Raw genomic sequence first — 21,456 nt, 5'->3', positions numbered from 1 at the left:
AGCATCTTTGCCCCAGGCAGAATTGCACCGCCCTTACCAGGGTCTGGGCTGAGTAATCCGCTCAGGTTTGCTTTCAGGAGCTTTTGTTCCCTGACCGCTTTCTGTAGAGTTTCGGAGGACGGGAATACAAATGGCGGCCTCCTGGTCTCTGTCCAGGAGGAGCCGAGAGCCCGGGGCCCCACTCCTCAGTGAGCCCTCAGAGAACAGCTCCCAGTTACTCCCGTCTGCCTGACCTCCGGCCGTGCTCCCAGCTCACCGATCCTGCGACCAGTTCAAGGTAACACCGAGCTTTGAGTTTACTGTCCTCTCTGTCTCTGTAGCTGGCTTTCCTGTTCCAATACCCTCAAGCTCTGCGACACTCAGACACCCCCGATCCTTCTGTGACCCTGCGGGACCTGAGGCCATGCTGACTCTATGTGGGCTTTGCCCCAGTTTAGCCTCTGGAGCGATGTCCCTCGGCGGAACAGACTTTTAAAAGTCCCGATTTTGTGCTCCGTTGCTCTGCCGCTTGCCGGGAGCTGGCCCCTCCCCCCAGGGTCTATCTTCCCGTCGCTTTGGATTCACTTCTCCACCAGTCCTACCTTTCAGAAAGCGGTTGTTTTTCTGTTTCCAGAATTGCTGTTCTTCTCTTCGATCTGCCGATGGATTTGCAGGTGTTTGCAATCTTTAGTTAAGCTATCTAGCTGTTCTCCTGCTAGCTGAAGTAGTCTTAGCCTGCTACTTCTCCACCATCTTGACTCCTCCCTGAGCAACTCCTTTTTAAAGCAGTGTCTCTGAGACACAATATCCTTTTGCAGAATAGAAAGCCTCTGTTTTGGGAAGAAAAGCTGGTGTGGTAGAGTACTGAGTTTGGATCATATGGGAAGTGTTCAAGAATAGGATGGGAAGGAAAATTTAATAAATTACCTTTCAGTGCAATATTGGGATGTCAGGGAAGCAAGACACTTGCTATAGAGTTCTAGGCCATGATATAAACACATACATTTCTTTGTTCTGGGAATCTGAAGTTGTGGGAATCTGAAGAGACATAAAGGGGCCTCTATACTAGCAGCAGGGCATATGGGAACCCCTATGTCTTCCATCACATCTAACCAGGGAGCAGGTAGGCCTTTCAGTACGGTCCATGTGACATGCCTGGAACTCAAGACTAGGATGCCTATTAGTGCTATGCTGAATGCTGTAACTGTAACATGTGCAGAGCATCCTATAACACTTAGATCCTGGCTTCTTGTCCAATTCGTTAGGCATGAACCCTGTGGGTGCCATGATAGCACTGGAAACATGATAGCACTGGAATTCCTGCAACTGAAAAGGGAACACATTTGGCTTCGACTTCATCTACAATCACTTACACTTAAGCTATTGATAGTTGATTGGGATCTGTAGACTGCTGGGCTTGTGCCATGGGACTTCTAAGCATATTTGATGGATGGAACAGACAGGGAGGCTATAGATTTTGGCAAGCTCTAGTTCCCATTAGTCACTATGACTGTATCTGACACTAGAGATTCCAGTTCACCAAGATGAAGCTTACTTCTCTAGGCTTTGGCTGATGGCCCAATGATATTAACGTGAAGAACAGGAGAGGAACAGTGTTACATTAGACTATGAATTTCCAGTGAGCAAATCCTTCAGTAGTTTACTGAATACCCCGTTGGTTTTTTGGGGGCAGACGTAAAATTCATGGCAACTTCTTTAGAATTTGAGGGAATTGCAAGTTTTTAATTTTTATTTTCTAACAAAAATTAACAATTTACCCTCCTAATAGGGAAATGTGGTCTCTTTATTATAGGGTGTGCAGACTATGTTTGTAGTTGTACAGTTAATATTCCTCTCCAAGTTTTTCTTGTAAGGGGTGCTGGTAAAATACCTTGCTGAGAACATTCCAGAAGGAGACAGAGCTGTCTCTCATATTTGGAGCCCCCCACCCCGAATTATTAGGCTTATTCTGAAGGTTCCTTGGTGGGAAGGAGGAAATGTCCCAGAGAACAGATTTTTTCCATATTGGTGGATTTTCTGTCAGACTTGGTGGCTGCTCTTGTTTCTGATTGCCTCCCTGTAGCTTCCCTGGAGTTGTGAGTTTCTAGGCAGAAAGATTTGATGTGACGAGGAAAGGCTACAAAGGTGGAGGAAGAGAGTCTGAACTGAATGGTTAAGACAAGGCTATTTTGGGCATGGCAGAAATAAGCTGAATCCTATGGAATGGAGAAAAGGGAAATGAGATGAGAAAAGAGGAATATGAATTAATTCATGAGAGCACTTCTTATTTATAGGTGGGAATAAAAGGTCCATTGAACTCCAGGGGAACCTTCCTTTATGCAGTGCCTGGGACTATGTTGAAATGTTGTAAAGGCAATTCCATCTTAAATGCACTGGGGGAGCTGACAACCTACAGTTCGTGGATTACACTTACACTATCTAGTGCATAATAATTTGCTCTTCCCCAACCCTGGAAAGTCTTCAGGGTGTGGTCAGGAGAAAGTAAATTGAACAGATGGAAGATTTCCTCTCAAGAGAGTTCAAGGGTGGTTGGGAGAAGGGGGGTGGGGTTATGGACATTGCGGAGGGTATGTGCTTTGGTGAGTGCTGTGAAGTGTGTAAACCTGGTGATTCACAGACCTGTACCCCTGGGGATAAAAATATATATTTATAAAAAAAAATTATTTAAAAAAAAAGAGAGTTCAAGGGCTTCCTTAAACAAAGGCAAGATGTAAGCGACCCCTTTCACACTCCAAACAACCTTTCAGAGAACTACCTAGGAAATTCTCTGGCTTCCTCACAATTCCCAAGTAATTTCTGAAACATTTAGATACTCTGATTAGTTTTGTTTTTTAAAATAAAAGTTGGTTTATGTATGCTAAAAAAAAATCATCTGGACAATCTGTGTCTATTTGGGTGGTGCAGAAGAAAGGCGAACTTTTGTATCAATCTTTATTCCTTCTATAAACACAGATGACCAGAAGGGAAGGCTGTTATTTATGGTAATGCAGACCAGAAAAAAGACTATTATTTTCAGTCTGTTGAACAATACAAAAATGCTTCTCAAGCACTGTGTTCAGATGTTTCTTTTTATTAGCCGTCACACAAGGAATTAGACTCATTTCAAACAGTTCATTTTCCCACTCTTGTTCCTGTAAAATCATTACTCATGAGTGGTTTCTTTGTTGAAATACTGCTGACGTCCCATATTGGAATGGATAACAGGGCGTTGAACATATAAACTTTTCAGTTTGCATGAACTCTGGAAGAAGGGGGACAGAGATTCCCCAGGAGAATAAAATCATTTGTCAGTGTCCTTGTTTGTTAGTTACTGTCCTTTATAAGCATCTTATCCAGGAAGCTGTCAGCATTGCAATTCTGTGTTGTGTGTGTGTGTGTGTGATTAATAACAGGAGAGAGCTCTTTGAATGTCAGCAGGAGATTTAAAATATAATTCTGCATCTGCCCTGCTCTTTTCTCCTTTCCAATTTTTTTCTACCCCCTGCCTCCAATCCAAGACCATTAGGATAAATAAAGGAGTTGTGCCATGTCTTAATACATGAGCAGATGATGATCCTTGGCTCTTCAGCTAGGCGCCGTTTGCATTTTGCCAGAGCTGATTATTTTATCTGCAGTTTTAATAACAAGCCAAATCATTTTCTGTTCACTAACCGATAGAAGCAAATAAAAAGATTGCAGAGTGGAATTGAGAGGATAAGAAAGCTCTAGGGCGAAAGAAGTCTTTTTCTTTAATTAATAAGTTCAGTTTACTCTTAGAATATTTCTATGCTAGAATCCAATTTCTTATATTAAACGAGTCTGCACCCTTCCCCTCTGTAACTGCCAGATCGGAATCTCAGAAAACAGAAATCATGTAGGCTTGAATGAAGCTTTAAATTCTCTACTCTCAGTCCTTTCTTGTTTTCTGAACATAGAACTAGATTTCTCAGGGCTTCTCTAACCACAGCATGACATTCCTTCATTAGGTACATGTTTTGCAGACCCAGTCATGAAAGATTGGCGTTTTATCCGACAAGGGGCAAATGCAATATAATGGAGTTCAGGAGATGTAACGTTCTGGAAAAACAGATTATCCCAAGGCTGTAAAGATACATGATCTGTACTAAAAGGGCAGAGCATTTAAGTTTTACCAGACTAGTTTTAATAATCTTTTGATTTGTTCCATGGATTTTTTTGCAACTTTATTGAGAAATAATTGACATATAATCCTCCATTGTTTTAACCTGTGAATGGAAATGGGTATTCAGGATGATGAGGACTGGTGGTGGTATGTGCACATGCATGTGTATGAATGTGTGTGTGTGTGTGTGTGTGTGTGTACATGCACACATGTGTGTGTGTGATCTGTTTTTGTGCTTTAATCTAGGCTCACAGTATGTGCACAGATTTTACTAGACCTGTATCAGAGTGTCTTAACCCCTGTCATCTCAACCAAAAAGCCTTCTGCTACTCTTATAATTCAGAGTTTGAGCCACCTCAGAAAAAGCCCTCACAGTTGTGGCCCAAAGAGATTCCCAGAGTTCTTTGATGTTTCAGATGGAGCAAAGATTTTTTCTTTCAATGGAGAGTTGGATAAGCTAAGGGCCAGGGGGTTAAACATTAACTGTTATGGGCTAAAGGTGTAAAGGACTTTTTCTTCCTAATAAGAGCAGCAGGACAAGCATAGGATGCCTTCAAATGATCAAACTTCCTCAAAGAATAGATTAACTGGTTTCACTTCTGAATTTGTCTAATTGCTTTTGCGGCAGCACCCTGAAAAATGGAACTTGCTTTCTACTAGTATGATTAAATGGATACTTGGAAAAAGAATAATTATGAGTATTTCTAAGGAAAAGAGCAAAATAATAAAACTGAGCATTGTCCATGAAAGATGGATAATGACAAGTAAACATAGAAGGTGGTGTCTGATCCCATCAATTTTGGTATTCATTATTCATAGTTATTATTCATAAATTTGAGCACAAATGTTAGGCCTGCACCTCAATGACACATTTGCATTTTATTTTAAGTTGTTTTCTACCTGGTTTTGCAAACAAGGATTTAATGGTTTTTCTTGTCTTTCAGTCTCCCTCTGTTGCTATAGCTTGTCTTTCTCATATACTGACTTCTTTCCATTTCACACTATCTCAATCCTCTGTCTCATTCCCTTATCCAAGATTCATTCATTCCTTTCCTCCCCCACTTCCTCCTTCCCTCCCTCTAAAGTTCTAGAAGAAAAGATTTCTAACACATAAAAGTGATATTCAAATAGATTCCCCCTAGGCAATCAATTTACTTTTAATTTGTCTGAAACTAAGTTTTTCTTTGTTGCAATGAGGAAGGATTGAAACTGCTGTAAAATTTATTAGCTTCCAGGAAGATATTTGAAGTGAAATTTTTTTTAATGATTGTGCTGTTTGCTGTACCCAGAAGCGGTGTCATAGCAATTACAGTATTCCAGATGGTTGCTGAAGTTACACTGAAACATCAAGATAATGCTAGACTTTTCTATGAGGCTTTTGTTGGTAACAAATAGTCCAACGTAGGTAGTTAATAGATATTAATCTTTCTGATACTTGTGTGTGCTTCCAGTGACTATTTCTGGTGACTTCTACCTAGCTGATGTCATGATGTACACTATCCTTTTTTTTTTTTTAAGATTTTATTTATTTATTTGACAGACAGAGATCAGAAGTAGGCAGAGAGGCAGGCAGAGAGAGAGGAGGAAGCAGGCTCCCTGATGAGCAGAGAGCCTGATGCAGGGCTCGATCCAAAGGACCCTGAGAGCATGACCTGAGCCGAAGGCAGAGGCTTAACCCACTGAGCCACCAAGGCGCCCCGACTATCCTTTTGAATCATTGCAAGAGACAGTGATTGGTTTACTGAGAACTTTATTTTTCAAATGTGAAAGAAATGATTGGAGAATTACTAATGTTGCTTCTTAGCTTCCCCACCCAGTAATAACAACATTTTGGCAGTCAAAAATCTTCAAAGAATTTAAAAATTTCTGCTGCAACATTTTTTTTGTCTTATGTATAGTATTGCCTGTTTTACAAAACTGAATGTCCTGGGACTTGACTGAAGGAAGCATCAGTTCCTGTTAAGAGGAACACCAACTTTTTTTCCCCCCTCCAACATTAAATTTTCATTAAAAAAGGAAAGTTTTTTTTTTTTTCCTCTCCTGGCTAACATACCCTGTTTCTCTCGCTTTCTATACTAGTCTTATTTGTGCCATCCTCACTACATATTCTGTCTAATCCCCTGAAGCTCATGACCAACATAAAAGTGGCCTTTTTTCTCAAACTAAAGATGTATTAGCAATTTCCTTATTTTCCAGGAAAGAGTAAAACCAAGTTGGCAATGACTTTAATTCAGCGCCACCTGTAAGGATCATCTGAAGGTTCTGTCTTGCCAGCAGCATAAACTACCTGTAGAATGTGTGAAATGGTCTGACTGTTTTTAATCTACACAAAATCAAACAACTGGTTTGAACTCTTCACAGAAGTGACTAGGTGTTATAGGTGTCTGACAGATACAGGCTAAGGGATTTAATTCTGTGGACATTGTAGAATGAAACCTTAAAATATGGTTCCACTTTGCTCAGAGTTTCAGTATTTCTGTGTTCCTCCTTTGGGGGACAAGTTCATTGCCCTTCTGTGACACCTCATATTTGACTTGTAAACATGCCTTTTCATAGTTTCTAAGCACCCAGATGAAGTCCAGCACTTTGTAAGATAATTTTCTTTACTATAGAAGCCAAAATACAAACATTCCAGTTTAGTCAATTTCTGCTTGTCTCAGTCACTGTGAACACCTCTTCTTTCTTAGTCTCAGTTTTCCAGGCAGCCTTCTGCTTCATTTCCTTGCTCCCCATGCATCAGTACAAATTATTTATACTTATATACATCTTGAAATCTCTTATTTATGGGTTGAATTGAATTGAGTGCTAGTACAAAAATTAAAACTCCAGGGACTATTGTGATTGCCCAAACTACAACTTAGATTGTATGATTGACTGTACATGTCACATTATCGTGACACCAGCTCAGCACTGAAGATTCCATTGAAGATAATTCAGTTGCTTTGAATTCCATTGAAGATAATTCAATGGAATTAATGTGACTGTACATGTCACATTATCGTGACACCAGCTCAGCACTGAAGATTCCATTGAGATAATTCAGTTGCTTTGAATTCTGAAAGGGACATCTTTTCAATCTATTTTCATGTTGTACCGGGAGTGAGTGAATTTCAGGTGCATAGACTGTGAATGAGGAGAGAGGCTTATGTGCCATTTGGCATCACAGAGGCCAAGTGTTAGGTGGTACTTGATAATTGATGCTGGTCTGTCAAGTGGTCTAGAACAAGATTGGGGTCCATCAGTTTTTTTCAACCATCCTCTCTACCCCAAGCTAAAACTCAACTTTACAGATTCCTGCTGTTTAACGGGTCAGCTATCCTGAAAATGCCAAGCTATGCTAATCGGGGCTGCCCTTTTTCTTTGCCTATCTGCTGGTTTTTGACATCTCTTTGTCGGCCTCAGGAAACTTGTGCCTACACCCTATCCCCCTCCGTGCCCTTCCTAGGTATCTCTACCTCTAGACATTTGTAGCCTTTATTATTCCACAAAACTCTCCTAACCTGGGTCCCCTTCACACATATTTTTGCTGTATCACCAAAGAAAGTCTAATGATCTCAGTTTTGTAATGGATTCTCTTATTTTAACAGAGACCTTTAATGCTTGTACCTGGCTGAATGAAAAATGTGGGGATTTCTCTCTCTGTTACAAGGGCTGGCTTTTGGATAGCTCTCCTTTGGCATCCATCAAATAATACTACATAGGTGTTCTGAGTATCATCACGGTTCTGGCATCTTACTCCTTCTACCTGTTGTCTGTCAGACCATAGTGCTGTGAGAAGGGCTGCTAACAAGTCGGATGCTAGGGAACAGAAGAAGAAAAAGGAAGTATTAGGGAGGAACCAAAATGTCAGAAAATTCTGAAAGAAAGAGAAGAAGGGGGTGAGAAAGAGACAAGGCATTGTAGTGTAATTTGTGATTTACTTATTACACTAGAGCGACTGCTGGTTATCTTGGTGTCATTGGTTCATGAATCTCTAGGAATATCTCAGCCTTCACTGATGTGTCCTTGAATATTTTATAGATGGAACCCCAACTTTTCTTGCCAAAACTTTGGATCCTTTAGGAAGTGAGTGTAAACTCCTTTCAGAATTACAGCCTGGGAGTACTCTGGGAAGTTGTCATTTTGCAAAGTCCTAAGCTCTTATTGAACTTTTGTTAGTTTCTCTAAACACCCAAAAGAAGCCCAGTCCTTAATATGTCAATCAGATCAAACCCAAGACAGAATGTTTAAAGCCTGGATAATATTTCCAGCTCCTCTCTCTTCCTCCCTTCCTCTCTTCCCTTCCTTCTTCCTTCCTTCCTTCTTTCCTCCTTCCCTGTCTTCATTCCTTCATCCCTTCTTTCCTTCCCCTCTTTCCTCTTTCACTGAGCCCATTGCTACTCTCCTTGCCCTGTTAAGTTACAGATGTTCTTTCCCTTGACTTTGCAGGCCTTAAAATGCTTTTAAGAACTCTTTCCAGGATAATTATTTCTTTTGGTAATTCCTGGAATATTTGGGACATTAATTTTGCCATCCATATTTTAATTAGTTTTGCCAGAAAGAGTCAGCATCTGCAGTTGGTCTCAAAGGCTCACTATAAGGTCCCATTTTTAGTTTCAATTTTATAGGAATTAGCAGCAGTTGTGTTTGATGCCAAGAAAACAATGCTTGATATTTGAATAACACATTCATTTAATAAAATAGTTGTTTCTGCTTATTGCATTGTTAACTTATTAGAGTACAGGCCTATTAACTGTTGTTAAAATTGAAAATTCCGAAGCACATGACAAATATATTTTCAACTGCACATCAAATCATGGTACATTTCTTTAAGACCTGCATATAGTATTTAGGAAACCACTGAAGTGGCTAAGATGACACTTGACTTTAATATTTCTTAAGTGCTACATTTACTTTATTATTTGTGACACAACCATCCAGTTTTCTTTGTAGGTTTTCTTGGTGTTTCTACTAAATAGAATAGTAATTTCCACTTTTAGGAGTTGTATCAGTGGCACAGTATCTGGTGTGCTGACTAAAGTTTTTTTTATTGCTATCACTTATATACCTTTTTTTATCCAATCGCATTAAACTGTTACTGAGTGCCAGCTCTATGCTAGCTTCTTAGGGTATGGGAGGGAACAAAATAAATATAATCTTCATTCATTTAGAGTTTATAAGCTAACACTGAATATAAATATTAGATAACTATAATGAGTGTTATAAAAGGAAGTGGTGGTCTCTCTAAGGGATCAGGGATTCCTTGAGAAAGTTAAATTTAAACGGAGACTTCAGGGGATAATGTATCAGTTATAAATAGTGTTCAACTGCTGGTAATAAAGACTCTCCTCTCCCACTAAAGAAAATGAATTGATGGCCTAACCAAGAGAGAGGCTTATTTTTCCTCTTATATGAAAGAAGTTCAGGTCTAGTGAGGTGGGTCTATAATATATTTGGTATCCCAGAGCTCTTCCACCTTTCTATTCTGCTATCCATAGGCATGTGGCTTCCATCTTCAGGGTTGCTTCATGGTGGTAAGATGGATACTATAGATCCGGCCATCATGTCTCCATTCCAGGCAGGACAAAGCAGGAAGGAATAAGGACAAAAGGGTCTCTCCAGCTACATCACCCCCCTCCTCCTATTAAGAAGTTTTCTTGACATCCTGCCTTCAAAACATTGGTCCAATCTTAGTTAAATGGCCACGCCTTTTGACAAGGGAGGCCAGGAAATCCAGTGTTTTAGCTGGCACATTGCCAATCCCTACCAATAAGTGGTTCTATTTCTAAATATTAAATATAGATATAGATATTTGGGTGCAGTTCATTATGTGTGCTTCAGATGATTAAGAGGTAGGTATATTTAATATAAGAGTATTATATAATATAAATATAAGGGGGGATATTTCCTAGCAGTTATGTTTTCTTGATTAGGCACACATGAGAAATTTTGACAACACTTAACCTGTTCATAATTGGTGCTACCATCCCCTCCATTATATCTTACAAAAATTGCTTTTGTTGTAGATTATTTTGCTCAGGGGGTGATGTAGATTAAGCTAAGTGGATGCATGTGAGTATAATCCAGGAAGCTTTCCTGATTTACATATCACTTGCTTATAGATTATGTTACTGCTGCTACTTAGAAGTAATTAACTACTTGAGCTCTTAGGAACTGGAACTCACTTTAACTTTCCCTTTCTGCCTCATTGACTGCAGATCACTTTTGAGGAGGTAGCCCATAGCTCTTGTTAACTGTTACCTTGAACTTTTCTATGCTAGTTTTTTGTCTCTGATCATTGATATCTTTGAGTTAAATACATCCAAACTCTGAATCACAATAAAGACCTGCAGCATTATTGAACACATCCATTGTGGCTGGACATCTATACAAACCCAACAGAGCTTCTTAGCTCTTCTATTCCACCAGGACTTAGAGAGTTTTAGCAAAGCCTAAGATAGCATTTTCATCATTTTCTTCTTTTACTTTGGTTGGGACCATGTGTAGGCTCCTTCTGGTGTGGAAGCACATTGTTTGCCTACATCTGAAGAGATCGTGGTTTTATGAGGAGGGTAGAAATTGCTGCAAAAAGATTTGTTAATATTTGCACAAAATAACATATTCTTTCCTTTTTCTATTTGAATTACTTCCCTATCCATCATGTCTTAATCATTGTTGTATCTTATGCCTTTTATTTGAGGCAAAATAAAAAAAATTTTTTTTAAGATTTTGTTTATATATTTGGGAGAGAACAAAAGCAAGAGAGATCACAGAGGGAGAGGCAGACTCCTGCTGAACAGAGAGCCTGATGCAGGGCTTGATCCCAGATCCCTGGGCCAAAGGCAAACGCCTAACCAAATGAGCCACACAGGCACCCCTAAGATATATATTTTTTTTTCCAGAGGTTCTAGGTTTCTGTCACCAAGGTCACTAAGGACATATTGTGACCAACTACATATTACCACCTAGATTGAAGTGATAGTATGTATTTTTTTCTCTGTATTTTGAATTTTGGTCTAAACCTGATCAAAAGAATGGCTTTGAGATTTGTGTGTTCCTTTTCCGAACTTATGTGTTTTACCTATTTATTTTTGTAAACCTTAGGGACAAGTTCAGAATCAGGAAAGACCAATTTGCAAACTCATTATTCACCCCTAATTATTTATACATTTGAATTAAAGACATCTGCCTTCATTTATCTGTACCTGACAATGTGTTTGAATTTCCACAACTATATGTGGATTTTAGAGGTTTACATTTTGCTTTTTGTAGGCTCTGATCAAGATGTAACAAGGTATAGAGTCATAAATAGACACATAAGAGGAATCTTAGCAGGGAATTAGTGAATTATTAGCTGACCTCTGTTTTAGCTGAAGCCTACATCTTGACAGTTAATTTTTTTGACAACTATTTTTTATGATACAAAATGGTTCCTCTCTACTCTCATACCTCCATCCCTAGCCCCAGCACTACATGATGGCAGGCACATAACCTCTACCAGTCCTATGCTATTCCAGAAGTAGTTTATTTGCTTTTTCACATCTGGTCTGACTTCATTGCTATTCTTAAGGGGCTTTGTATTGTGACTTTCTCACTTTTAATATGCAATTTCCTTACTAAACTGAAGTTTTGGCTTTTGAAAAAGTAATATACCTGCAAAACATTTGTGAATGTAGTTTACCTTTGGCTGGAAAGACATTCTTCTTGCCTATCTATATTCAACATGTTCTCTTTCATATTTCACATTGCTATAAACACTAAAGCCAGGTTAGATTTTTGTTTTAAATTCAATTAGCAAACAGAGTACATCATTATTTTCAGATGTAGTGTTCAATAATTTATTAGTTGCATATAACACCCAATACTCATCACATTGAACTGACACCAATGTCTTCGAGTGTTGTTTGATACTAAAAATGATAAACAGCAAGTCACTGCTCTTAGTAAGGATTTAAAGAAATAAAAGATATCAGATCTAAGCCAGGCGTGAAACACTGTGAGGAAATGAGTCTCTTAGATTCAAGTCTTTGGCTGCATTGAGGTAAGAGCAGTGAACATATAAGTTCACATACTTAATCCAAAAAATACTTATTTTTTTAATCCTATATAGGGCTGGAATAGGTTTAGTGATATTGATGTGTAGGCTTATGATCACAGTCCTGGGGATGCTGAGTGAGTTTACCCTTTCCTCGTCCTGGGTTTGGGGGGTAATTTATCCATTTAGGCAGTGGGTAAGTTGAAAGTGAGTACTGTCTTTGCAGAGAAGCTTCTAAGACTGAGTTCTCTGCTCTGTTCTGCCTAGATTCATAAGATCTTACAGGTGTCTGTCTCTGGATTCTCTCCTCTCCTTCTGTGTGTGGTGGGGATCCAGGTCTTCCCATGCTGTTCATTTGAAGCAGTCTAATATGGGAAAGAGCACTGTACTTGCATTCAGTATAACACATGGATGGCATTCTCCTACTGAAATATGTTAAAAAAAAAAAAAAAAAACCCTGCATCTCCAAATTGGAAGGTCAGCTACTTGATACTAAAAACTCAAATGAGAGCTATATATTGAGCTCATTGGGATGATTCTGCTAGATTATAATTCCCCACAGTTCTACTTTAGGTGTGTGACTAAGTGACCAATAATATCAGTCTGAAGGTCAGCTGGGATTTCCTCTTAATAGCTGGTCAAATGTCCATGGTTCCAAGGTTCAGAGACTAAGTCCTTCATGACTTGGTGCTATAAATTAGGAACAAAAGGAGAGGGATCTCATAGTCTTCTGGACATTTTTTTTTCTTTTTGCTGGCTTCCAGGACCCTCTTACTCATATTTGTAGAAATAGAAGTTAGTTATTAAACTATTTCCCAATTTACACCTCCTTAATCTTTACCTCAGAACAAATACACTAATTCTTTAGAGCTATTTCTTGGAAAGGTATGATATGGACTTCAGAGGAGATGGAGAAGAAAGAACAAAACATCTTTTTTGGAAACCCTGAACATGTGAATTCTGTCCTACTGGAGGGATCTTGGGTGCTTCCTGGGAAAACAGTGGATTTGGATGAAACTGATTGTGGGTGGATCATCTGTACTCTCCCACTGACGTTGGACTCTATACAAAACAAATGTTTCCTAAGTACATTCCAGCATGTTTTCCTTACTTTCATATTTTCTGTCTCCTGGACATACACATTTGGAATGATGATAGGTATCAGAGGGCAGCTCTGAGAGAGTTTGCTGGGAAGAGGCAGAGAAAAGGCTTTGACAACTCTTTTTTTTTGTAGAGGTGGTCATGCAACCCTAATGTGGAACTATGCTGGAATTCACAGAAGCATTGCCCTATCTATGTAGAAGGCACTTATCTTTCTGGTGAAAATGCTTATTTGTTATTTGGCTTCATATCTACAAAATTCTGGGTGTTTTATTCTCCACCACTGAAAAGGAGCATAATATGGCCATCTTAAATATCAATTGGCAAGTTGTGTCCCAGTACACTGAAAGGGTCTTAACTTTGATTGGCTTTTCAGTGTTTAAACTATGTCAAAGGCCGTTCCCAGAGTTGTGTTGAAATCTGGACTCAGCCAGGATTAGGCCTTGACATCTAGTGGTTTCCAATGCCTTTTCTCCAACTGGTGAGGTATACATCCAATTCAACCATTGTTTCTTGAGCCTCCCCTCATATGTGCCCCTTTACCAAAATAACTTCTGATAGATGAGGCAGAACATTGCCTCTTTGCTATGTCATTTACTATTTAAAAATAAGAAGCAAACAAAGAAATACAAGTATATAAGGAAGGTATGTTATATATAGACTATTATCAGGCAAAACCCTGAATTTCAGACTTCTTCCCCCAGCAAAAAAGCAATCACAGAATATATTTTCAACGTCTTTTGGCATGCTTTTTTTTTCCAGTCTTTTCTTGTCTCCCCACCTCCTTGGATCCTGCCCTAAGGTTTTCTGTAAATGTTAAACTGCTCATATTTTGATGCTCTATATAATGTGATGAAAATTTGGATTAGGTCATCCTCACACAAGAATGTAATATAAATAAAAATGGATCTGGAAGATGAACAATTTTCCAATGGACAAGCAGAAATTAACCCTGGGCCCATGCCTTGATGAAAACCATGTACAAAGCCTCTCCAAGAGTCAAATTAAAGCCTTAACTCTAAATGAACCTGATTTGAGAAGAGGAAAAAGTCTCAGCAATAATTATGAATTTCAACTGCTGAGATCTTCTAAAATAGAGTTAAAGTAATCCATGAAAGATTTCTTTAAGAAATATGATCCTAATGTGGCACCTGGGTGGCTCAGTGGGTTAAGCCTCTGTCTTCGGCTCAGGTCATGATCCCAGGGTTCTGGGATTGAGTCCCGCTTCGGGCTCTCTGCTCAGCAGGGAGCCTGCTTCCCCCTCTCTCTGCTTGCCTCTCTGCTTACTTGTGATCTCTCTCTGTCAAAATAAGTAAACAAAATCTTAAAAAAAAATAAATATGACCCTAACAAAACTACAGATAAGGAAAATAAGGAGGGATGGCTGGTTGAGTATAATTAAATGATGCTCAGCTTATGAGTGAGGTGTGCATAGGGTCAATCAAAACTTATGGGTCAGATGGAAGGAAAAGATCTCAGTATATGCCTTCTAATGGGAAATCAAGTCATGTAAATAACTTAGTGAGAAGATTGGCTGGTGGAACTGATGGCCAAAAAGAAGTGAAGTGATTGGGTTTTCAAAGAAAGCGCAATACCAATCTAAAATTAAGCATGTCGTATCACTGACAAGTAGGGTGGAAACACGGTTGGCAGGGCTGTTGCTCAAAAGTATGGCCAAGACTTCTCAGATACATTGACTGTTGAATTTCCGCTCTGCCTCTACTCCCTCTTCTGCTGGAACCAGTTTCAAATGCAGCTGACTTTTAGCAGGAGTTGTTGATAAAAATGCTGACTCTCAGCACCTTGACACTCAGGATTAATCTTTTTAAAAATACATTTTTTTCATCATAATGTGTTTCCCTTTAGGTTTTTAGTTTTGTCAGCAGTGAGAACAACAAAAATAATAATAAAAGAAAGGAGTAAACAGGGCGAGATTTACGGCCTTTTAAAAATCCAATTCTTTACACCTGTCCCAAAAGGCAATAAAGGACTATCTAAAAGTGCCATTTCCCAAAAGGGCCCATGGGTACCTAAGAAACCAGAACACTGGGGAGTAACAATGATTCCTGGGAAAAGCTGATGTAATCGACATTTTATTTTCTCCAAACAGATCAGAATGAAGGATTTCATTGCAGGGAAGAATGTCGGATTCTTGGCCACTCTGACAGGTGCTGGATGCCCCGGAATCCCATGCCCACCCGCTCCAAGTCCCCTGAGCACATGAGGAATGTCATTGCACTGTCCATTGAAGCTACTGCTGCTGATATTGAGGCTTATGACGACTGCGGCCCCACCAAGCGGACTTTTGCAACCTTCGGAAAAGATGTCAATGACCCCCCAGCTGAGGAGAGGCCTGCCTTGAAAGGCAGGAGAACTGTCGATGTGACCATCTGCAGCCCCAAGGTCAGCGGTGCTATCCGGGAGGCGGGCAATGGCTGTGAAGCTATTAGCCCTGTCACCTCCCCCCTGCACCTCAAGAGCCCTCTGCCCACCAAGCCCTCGGCGTCTTACACCGTTGCCCTGGCACCCCCGGCCCATGATCTGGAGCAGTATATCAACAATGGCCCATCTCGTCCCTCTGAAGCTGAACCCCGTGGAGCTGACAACGAGAAAGTCATGTATGAGGTCAACCCCACTCTGAAGGAGGGTCCTGACAAAGGGTCTCCTGGTGTGAAGCGTCTGAAGGATATCGTTCTCTAAAGCAGTCTCGGGGAAGAAGAGGGAGAAACCATGCTGGTTATCGAGGAAGCAGGAGCTGATTGTTTTGATTGCTCACCAATGGTTGGTTCTTGAGTGGTTGTTATTTCAGAGCTTTCCCTCAATATATTGTTTATAAGTGACTGTTATTCTGTGACAATCCCTCTCGTTTCAACAGGCAGCAGGGGTGTTCAGTTGAAGCAAATTAGCTTTGGCTTGGGTTGTTCATGGGGCCTTGATGTTGGGGAAACAGAGACAAATTCAGTTGTGAAAAGTATTATGTATGAAGTGTTTGAATTTATATATTTTTCTATGTCAAAATTATAATATAAATTACCATTGTCTGTGGAGGATTACATTTAAAAACAACAACAAAAACAAAAAAAGAGAAATCTCTGGACACCTTTAATAAGCTTGCCACTGTTTTATAGTGTAGACAAGTTAATGGTCATTTATTGTGTACTATTCATTGATTCAGTGATGTGAAATTGAGCCCCCAAAAGGTTGTTTCTGAAGCTTGAGTACTTTCCAATGCCACTACTTTGCTGTGGACACCCCTGCTTTAAGAACCCTTTTGCCTGCTGTGCTATTGTTGTATTTGATATTGCAAATTGCTATGTGTGTGGTGATAGGAAAAGGCTTTTAGAAGTTGGTTTTTTTTTTTTTCTTAAAAAAATAAACTATAGACAAAAACAAAGTGCAAAAAACTGAGATGGCCAGTGAATGAGCGACACCACACATATAGATTGAAAACTTGGAAGATACTCACTCATGGAGGATACCCATGTACTGGTTACTCACCACCTTGCAGAATATTTCTCCTGCCTTTCAGTCTTTTGCCCTTATCAGTGATAGATCATTACAGAAAGTCATTTTTGGATATTCTGCTGTTCATTTTGCAGTTGTCAGAACTACTGTGCTGAAAGTTTTATGGCATCATTCTTTAAAATTTTCAGGCCCTGAATGGGAAAGTTGCTCCTGAAGTTATCAGTTTCCAGGCTTAGAAATTCCCTGTCTCCAATCATCTAAAACTCAAAAAGACTGAATCTATTTTGAGATCTAAATTAGCATCTTTTCCGACACACACTTCCTGATTCAGTGTTTCCCAGCCACAATTTGAATTAGACTGCAAAGCATGTTGGGGGCTGGAATTGAGAACTCCATGTTGCTCTGTATTGTTGGATAATAAATAGGAATAGAGTAAGAGTACAAAGTGTACATTTAGAAAAAGATAGGTGACCAGTAATAGCATCACTAATCCAATTATTGTGCCTTCTAAATGGAGACACTTGGACACTTGAACTCATCTTTTTATGACTAATACTTCTTTTTAAAATTAAAAATGTGAACAGGAAACTATTGAAAATCCTTTAGATTTAGCTAACTCTTTGCTGTAGGCTAAGAATACACCTTTTATTACTAACAAGTTTGTTACTCACATTCTTTTTTTGTTTAACATTTCTCCAACTCCCCCATTTAGTGTTTATTAATATTTAGTAGCCAACATAGTATTCTTGCAGCCTTAGAGTTCATTATTTAAAACTAAACAGATATGTCACATTTGCTCTGCCTTAGTCTTAAAGAAGTTGTTTCTAGAGCAACAAGTGTGGTTCTGTTCTCATTTGTTTCATTTTTTGAAATTCAAGAGTACCCAGAAAAAAGGCTTAGAGGTAAGACCATGAAAATGCAAAAAAAAAAAAAAAAAAAAAAAAAAAAGGATTTATTTTCTTAAGTTTAGTTGAATAAGTGAGATCTTTTAAATGTTTTCGTTACTTTTGTCTGAGTTCTTGGCTTTATACATTACTAGGAATATTTTCCTTTATGGGAGGGAGGGTTTTGAGGGAGGCTGGTAGGTAAGGCAGTAGGGATGGGGTTAGGTAGGAAGGAGAGAATATTTCTGAAAAAGAACCCATAATGAAACTATAAATTCATCCTTCTTTCTTATTCTGTGCTGAATACTACCTCATGCAAAATACTGGTGTGGCTGAAAATACCCCTTGAGACTGATATAATTAGAGATTAATTACCATAAAGCTCATTTCATTAGCTCTCATATACTTTTTTCCCTCTATGATTCATTTCATTTTAGCAGATTTTGAATTAGGTATATATTTGTGTTTTCAAGTGACTATTTGATAAACACATTAAAATTATTTTTTTCCTATAAGTTATGATGGGTGCCTATAGAATTTAGACTGTTCTTCACCTGATCCATCCTGATACTGTGTTGTTAGCTACCATACCAAGGTCACTTTCGAGTTAGATTTGACAGTTTTTTGTACAGGTGTATTTCCTACTATGCTCAGAGAGAATGAGGGAGCTGAGAAGATTGTGGCAAGTGGGAATGTTAAATATTATATAGCTGTTGAGCCAGAGAGGGCACTGGCTGCCATGTCTCTTACCAGCCAGGTTGAAAATGGTTAGAGTAGCAGTGGTATTGATTTTGATATTTTCCCCCATTTTTTTCAGAACTCAGTTTCAAGCTACAGACCAATCGCCCCCCCCCCTTTTTTTATCAAAATACTTTTTTTCTCAGTGGGAAGTCAGAGATTTTTTTGGGGGGGCTCCTAAACCCTTTATTGAGCATGTTCAGAGAATTCCCCTCTAAGGAAAGTATCTTTTTTTCCCTCTTTCTACAACTGTCTGATGTATACACACTCCCAGAAGCACAAGTGCGTCCTAGGAGGGCCTTGTAAGCTAGTTTTATAGACAAAATATGCTGCAAGCAGGAATTCTGTGCAAGGATCCTAGATTTCCTTTTGGCTCATCTTTTTCCCTTCTTCTTTTCAAGATGAAAAGCCACATAATGTCAGAGAACCAAATATTCTTCCTTTTCCCCCCTCTCTAAACATGTTACACATTTCAATGTAAGGGGGAAGTTTCAGTTCCTAAATTCTAGGGAGTTCTATTCCATCTATTCTGATGGCCCTTTTGGGAAGGAGTTGGTGTTGAGGCATGACTTGCTTTTCTCAACAGCTGCATTGGGCACATCCTTGGACAGGTAAACTTCTTCATGCAATATAAAGGCTTTAGTTTGCATTGATTGCTTTTTTCCAAATACGGGAATATGCTATATACAAAGAATAGGAAGAAGAAGAGAGCCACGCTGTGTGGAATCTCTTTTTTTTTCTATTCTATTGACTGATCTTTGGCCCTGTTCAGAATGAAACTCTCTTTGATCCTCTTAAAGCCAGTAGAGTAAATTGTGGTCCACCTCATTGTCCAAATAGGTAATAGGCCAAGGGATCCTGCAGTTCTTAAAAGGCAGTTGTTCTTGAAGTATAGTCTTTGAATCAGCAGCAACCACATCACGCGGGAACTTCTCAGAATTGATAATTCTCTGCTCTCACCCAGACCAACTGAAACAAAAGTGCTGGCGTGAGGCCTAGTAATTCATATGGATCAGATGGCCTCTAAAGGTTGAGGGCTTGTTAAAACACAGGTTGATGGACCCCACAATTTGAGTTTCAGTGGGCCTGGGGTAGATCCTGGGTCTTTGCCTGGTTAAAAATTCCAAGGTGATGCTCCTGCTGATGATCCAGGGACCCCACTTTGAGTATCACTGCTCCAGAGTAAACCTGCCTAATAGAGCTAATTGCATGTAAGCTGCCCATTTAAGCTCATTTGTTGACATGGTGATCCGCTGATCATGAATCAAAACTGTTAAGGGGTAAACAATGTAGAACTATGAAAATTAGCAACACCCAGTGTATCATCCTGATAGTGTTCCTTCAGTATACAACTGACTGTATGATGGGAATTCAATTGAACTTTTCATATTGTTCTTTTGTATCATTAACAAGCAAGAGAAAAGTGGTCCACTTGAGGCAGCAAGGACAAAGGGCAGTTTGGGGAGAGGCAGGGGGTTTAGGGGATAGCTCAATTGGGCATCCAGGGTGGGAAAAGGATTATTATTGTACATAATAGGAGTTCTAGTTGGAATTCCAAATTTAGTCTATGGGGATCATTTTGATGTTGAATGTTCCCCCAAAGCATCCTGACAAGTCTGGTCCACTTGGCTCTTTACCCAGGGTAATAAGACCCTAATTGACTTTCAAAACCTGGCATACATGAGCTTAAGAAGTCCATTGTATACAGTCCTAGTGTTTGCCTTCTCAGTAAAATTACATTTAAGGATGTCATTTCATGAGTCAAATTGTATCTGCTGACGCTGAAGTGTATTGAGATGTTGTTCTTTAGTTTAAGTATGTAACCAAGTAATATTCAAAGGGGATGTGTTGGGGGTGGGGCTGGGACTGGGTGGCTTTATATTGATAATGAAATATTCCGGAGCAAAACACATTGTCTTAATGAAGTTGTTGCAGCTCTCTTTGTTTTCTTGTGAGGCTGGAATTGGCCTGTGGGTCACTTGTGCAAAAGTGAGTTAATTTCACATAGAACTCATATTGCTTTTGTAAAACAAAGAAAATCAACCACCTTGTCTGAAATGTATATTGCAAAGCGCTCTTGGTAAAGAACAACCCACGAAAACCTGATCTTGATTGGAAAGCACTGTAGGTCATTAGGGAAAACTGATGATGTTGATTGTTGATCCAGCTGTGTTGGCAATTAAAGATGACCTTGTTACTAACTGAAAGTTGCTGTCAACCTTAGCAAACAAACCAGCTAACTCCATTACAACACTGGTTAAGTAGATTTTTACTGGCACTGGATGGCGTTCAGCTGAGAAAGGCTAGGATACAAACTTTAATGACCAAGATCCAGACTAGCTCAAGCTAGATATTCAGCAACAAATACCTCCTTGTGCTATTTGAATGCTAAGGTATTGGTTGCAAAAGGCTTATGCCTTCGCTCCTCTAGTGAGGGGAATGAGCCTGATGACACTATTACTGTTTACCTGTCAAACCAGGGTGGAAATTTAGAGGGATGCAAGTGCAGTATGTCTCATTAAGCAGTCTCTGTTGCTGATTATATGAAGATGAAATCGTTGTATATGCTGATCTGTATGTTATGTACATTTTCACAGTGATTGAATCATTGTAAAAAGAAAAAAAGACAAAAAAGAATCACCACTGTCTATTTTATGAAAATGATAAAGCAGCTTTATTAAATTATTACAGTTATGTTTTAAATGGTGTTATCTGCCACATTGTTTCCTTTTATCTGGTGGTTCTCTGTTTCCCCCTTAAATGTGTTTTCTCTGCTTCAAAAATTTAATGCATTTTAGTATTAAAGGCTATTATGGAAAAATTGTTGAGTGTTGGGTGAAATGTGTCTTAGAGAGCATTGGCTGGCTCCAGGATGGAGTAACTATTAGGCCAAGGAGGTAACCAGCCCTTGGCGGGGTCACTGCTGTTCAGGCCCAGAGGGTTCCTCTTCCCTTTTCCACTTCACACTGTTGCCAACTCTCCAACTGAGGGGATTCTTCCTTTGACTAGTCTCCAGTCATTTCCTGAGTGCCTCCCCTCCTTCCCATCCCAGTTAATACCATTTTCTGAGGAGAGAGACCCATTCATATCTAGAATGGTAAAGAATTTTCTGGGTGGTACTTTAAACAAGAGCA

The 21,456-nt window shown here is 39.4% G+C and overlaps 1 protein-coding gene across 2 annotated transcripts in view; it reads left to right on the top strand.

Moving 5' to 3' along the window:
* PCDH19 (protocadherin 19) overlaps positions 1-21,145 on the top strand; it is a 131,249-nt gene extending 110,104 nt beyond the window's left edge. For both annotated transcript variants that reach the window (XM_059158651.1, XM_059158650.1), the window contains exon 5: positions 15,346-21,145. In XM_059158651.1, coding sequence (XP_059014634.1) covers positions 15,346-15,935 — 590 coding nt within the window. In that variant the 3' untranslated portion in view covers positions 15,936-21,145. The remainder of the gene's footprint in view (positions 1-15,345) is intronic.
* The last annotated feature ends 311 nt before the right edge of the window (positions 21,146-21,456 follow it).

Source organism: Mustela lutreola, chromosome X (genome assembly GCF_030435805.1).
Source record: "Mustela lutreola isolate mMusLut2 chromosome X, mMusLut2.pri, whole genome shotgun sequence".
NCBI classification, from domain to species: Eukaryota; Metazoa; Chordata; class Mammalia; order Carnivora; family Mustelidae; genus Mustela; species Mustela lutreola.
The sequence above is the reverse complement of the archived record's forward strand: the minus strand, read 5'-3'. Positions and strand labels throughout refer to the sequence as shown.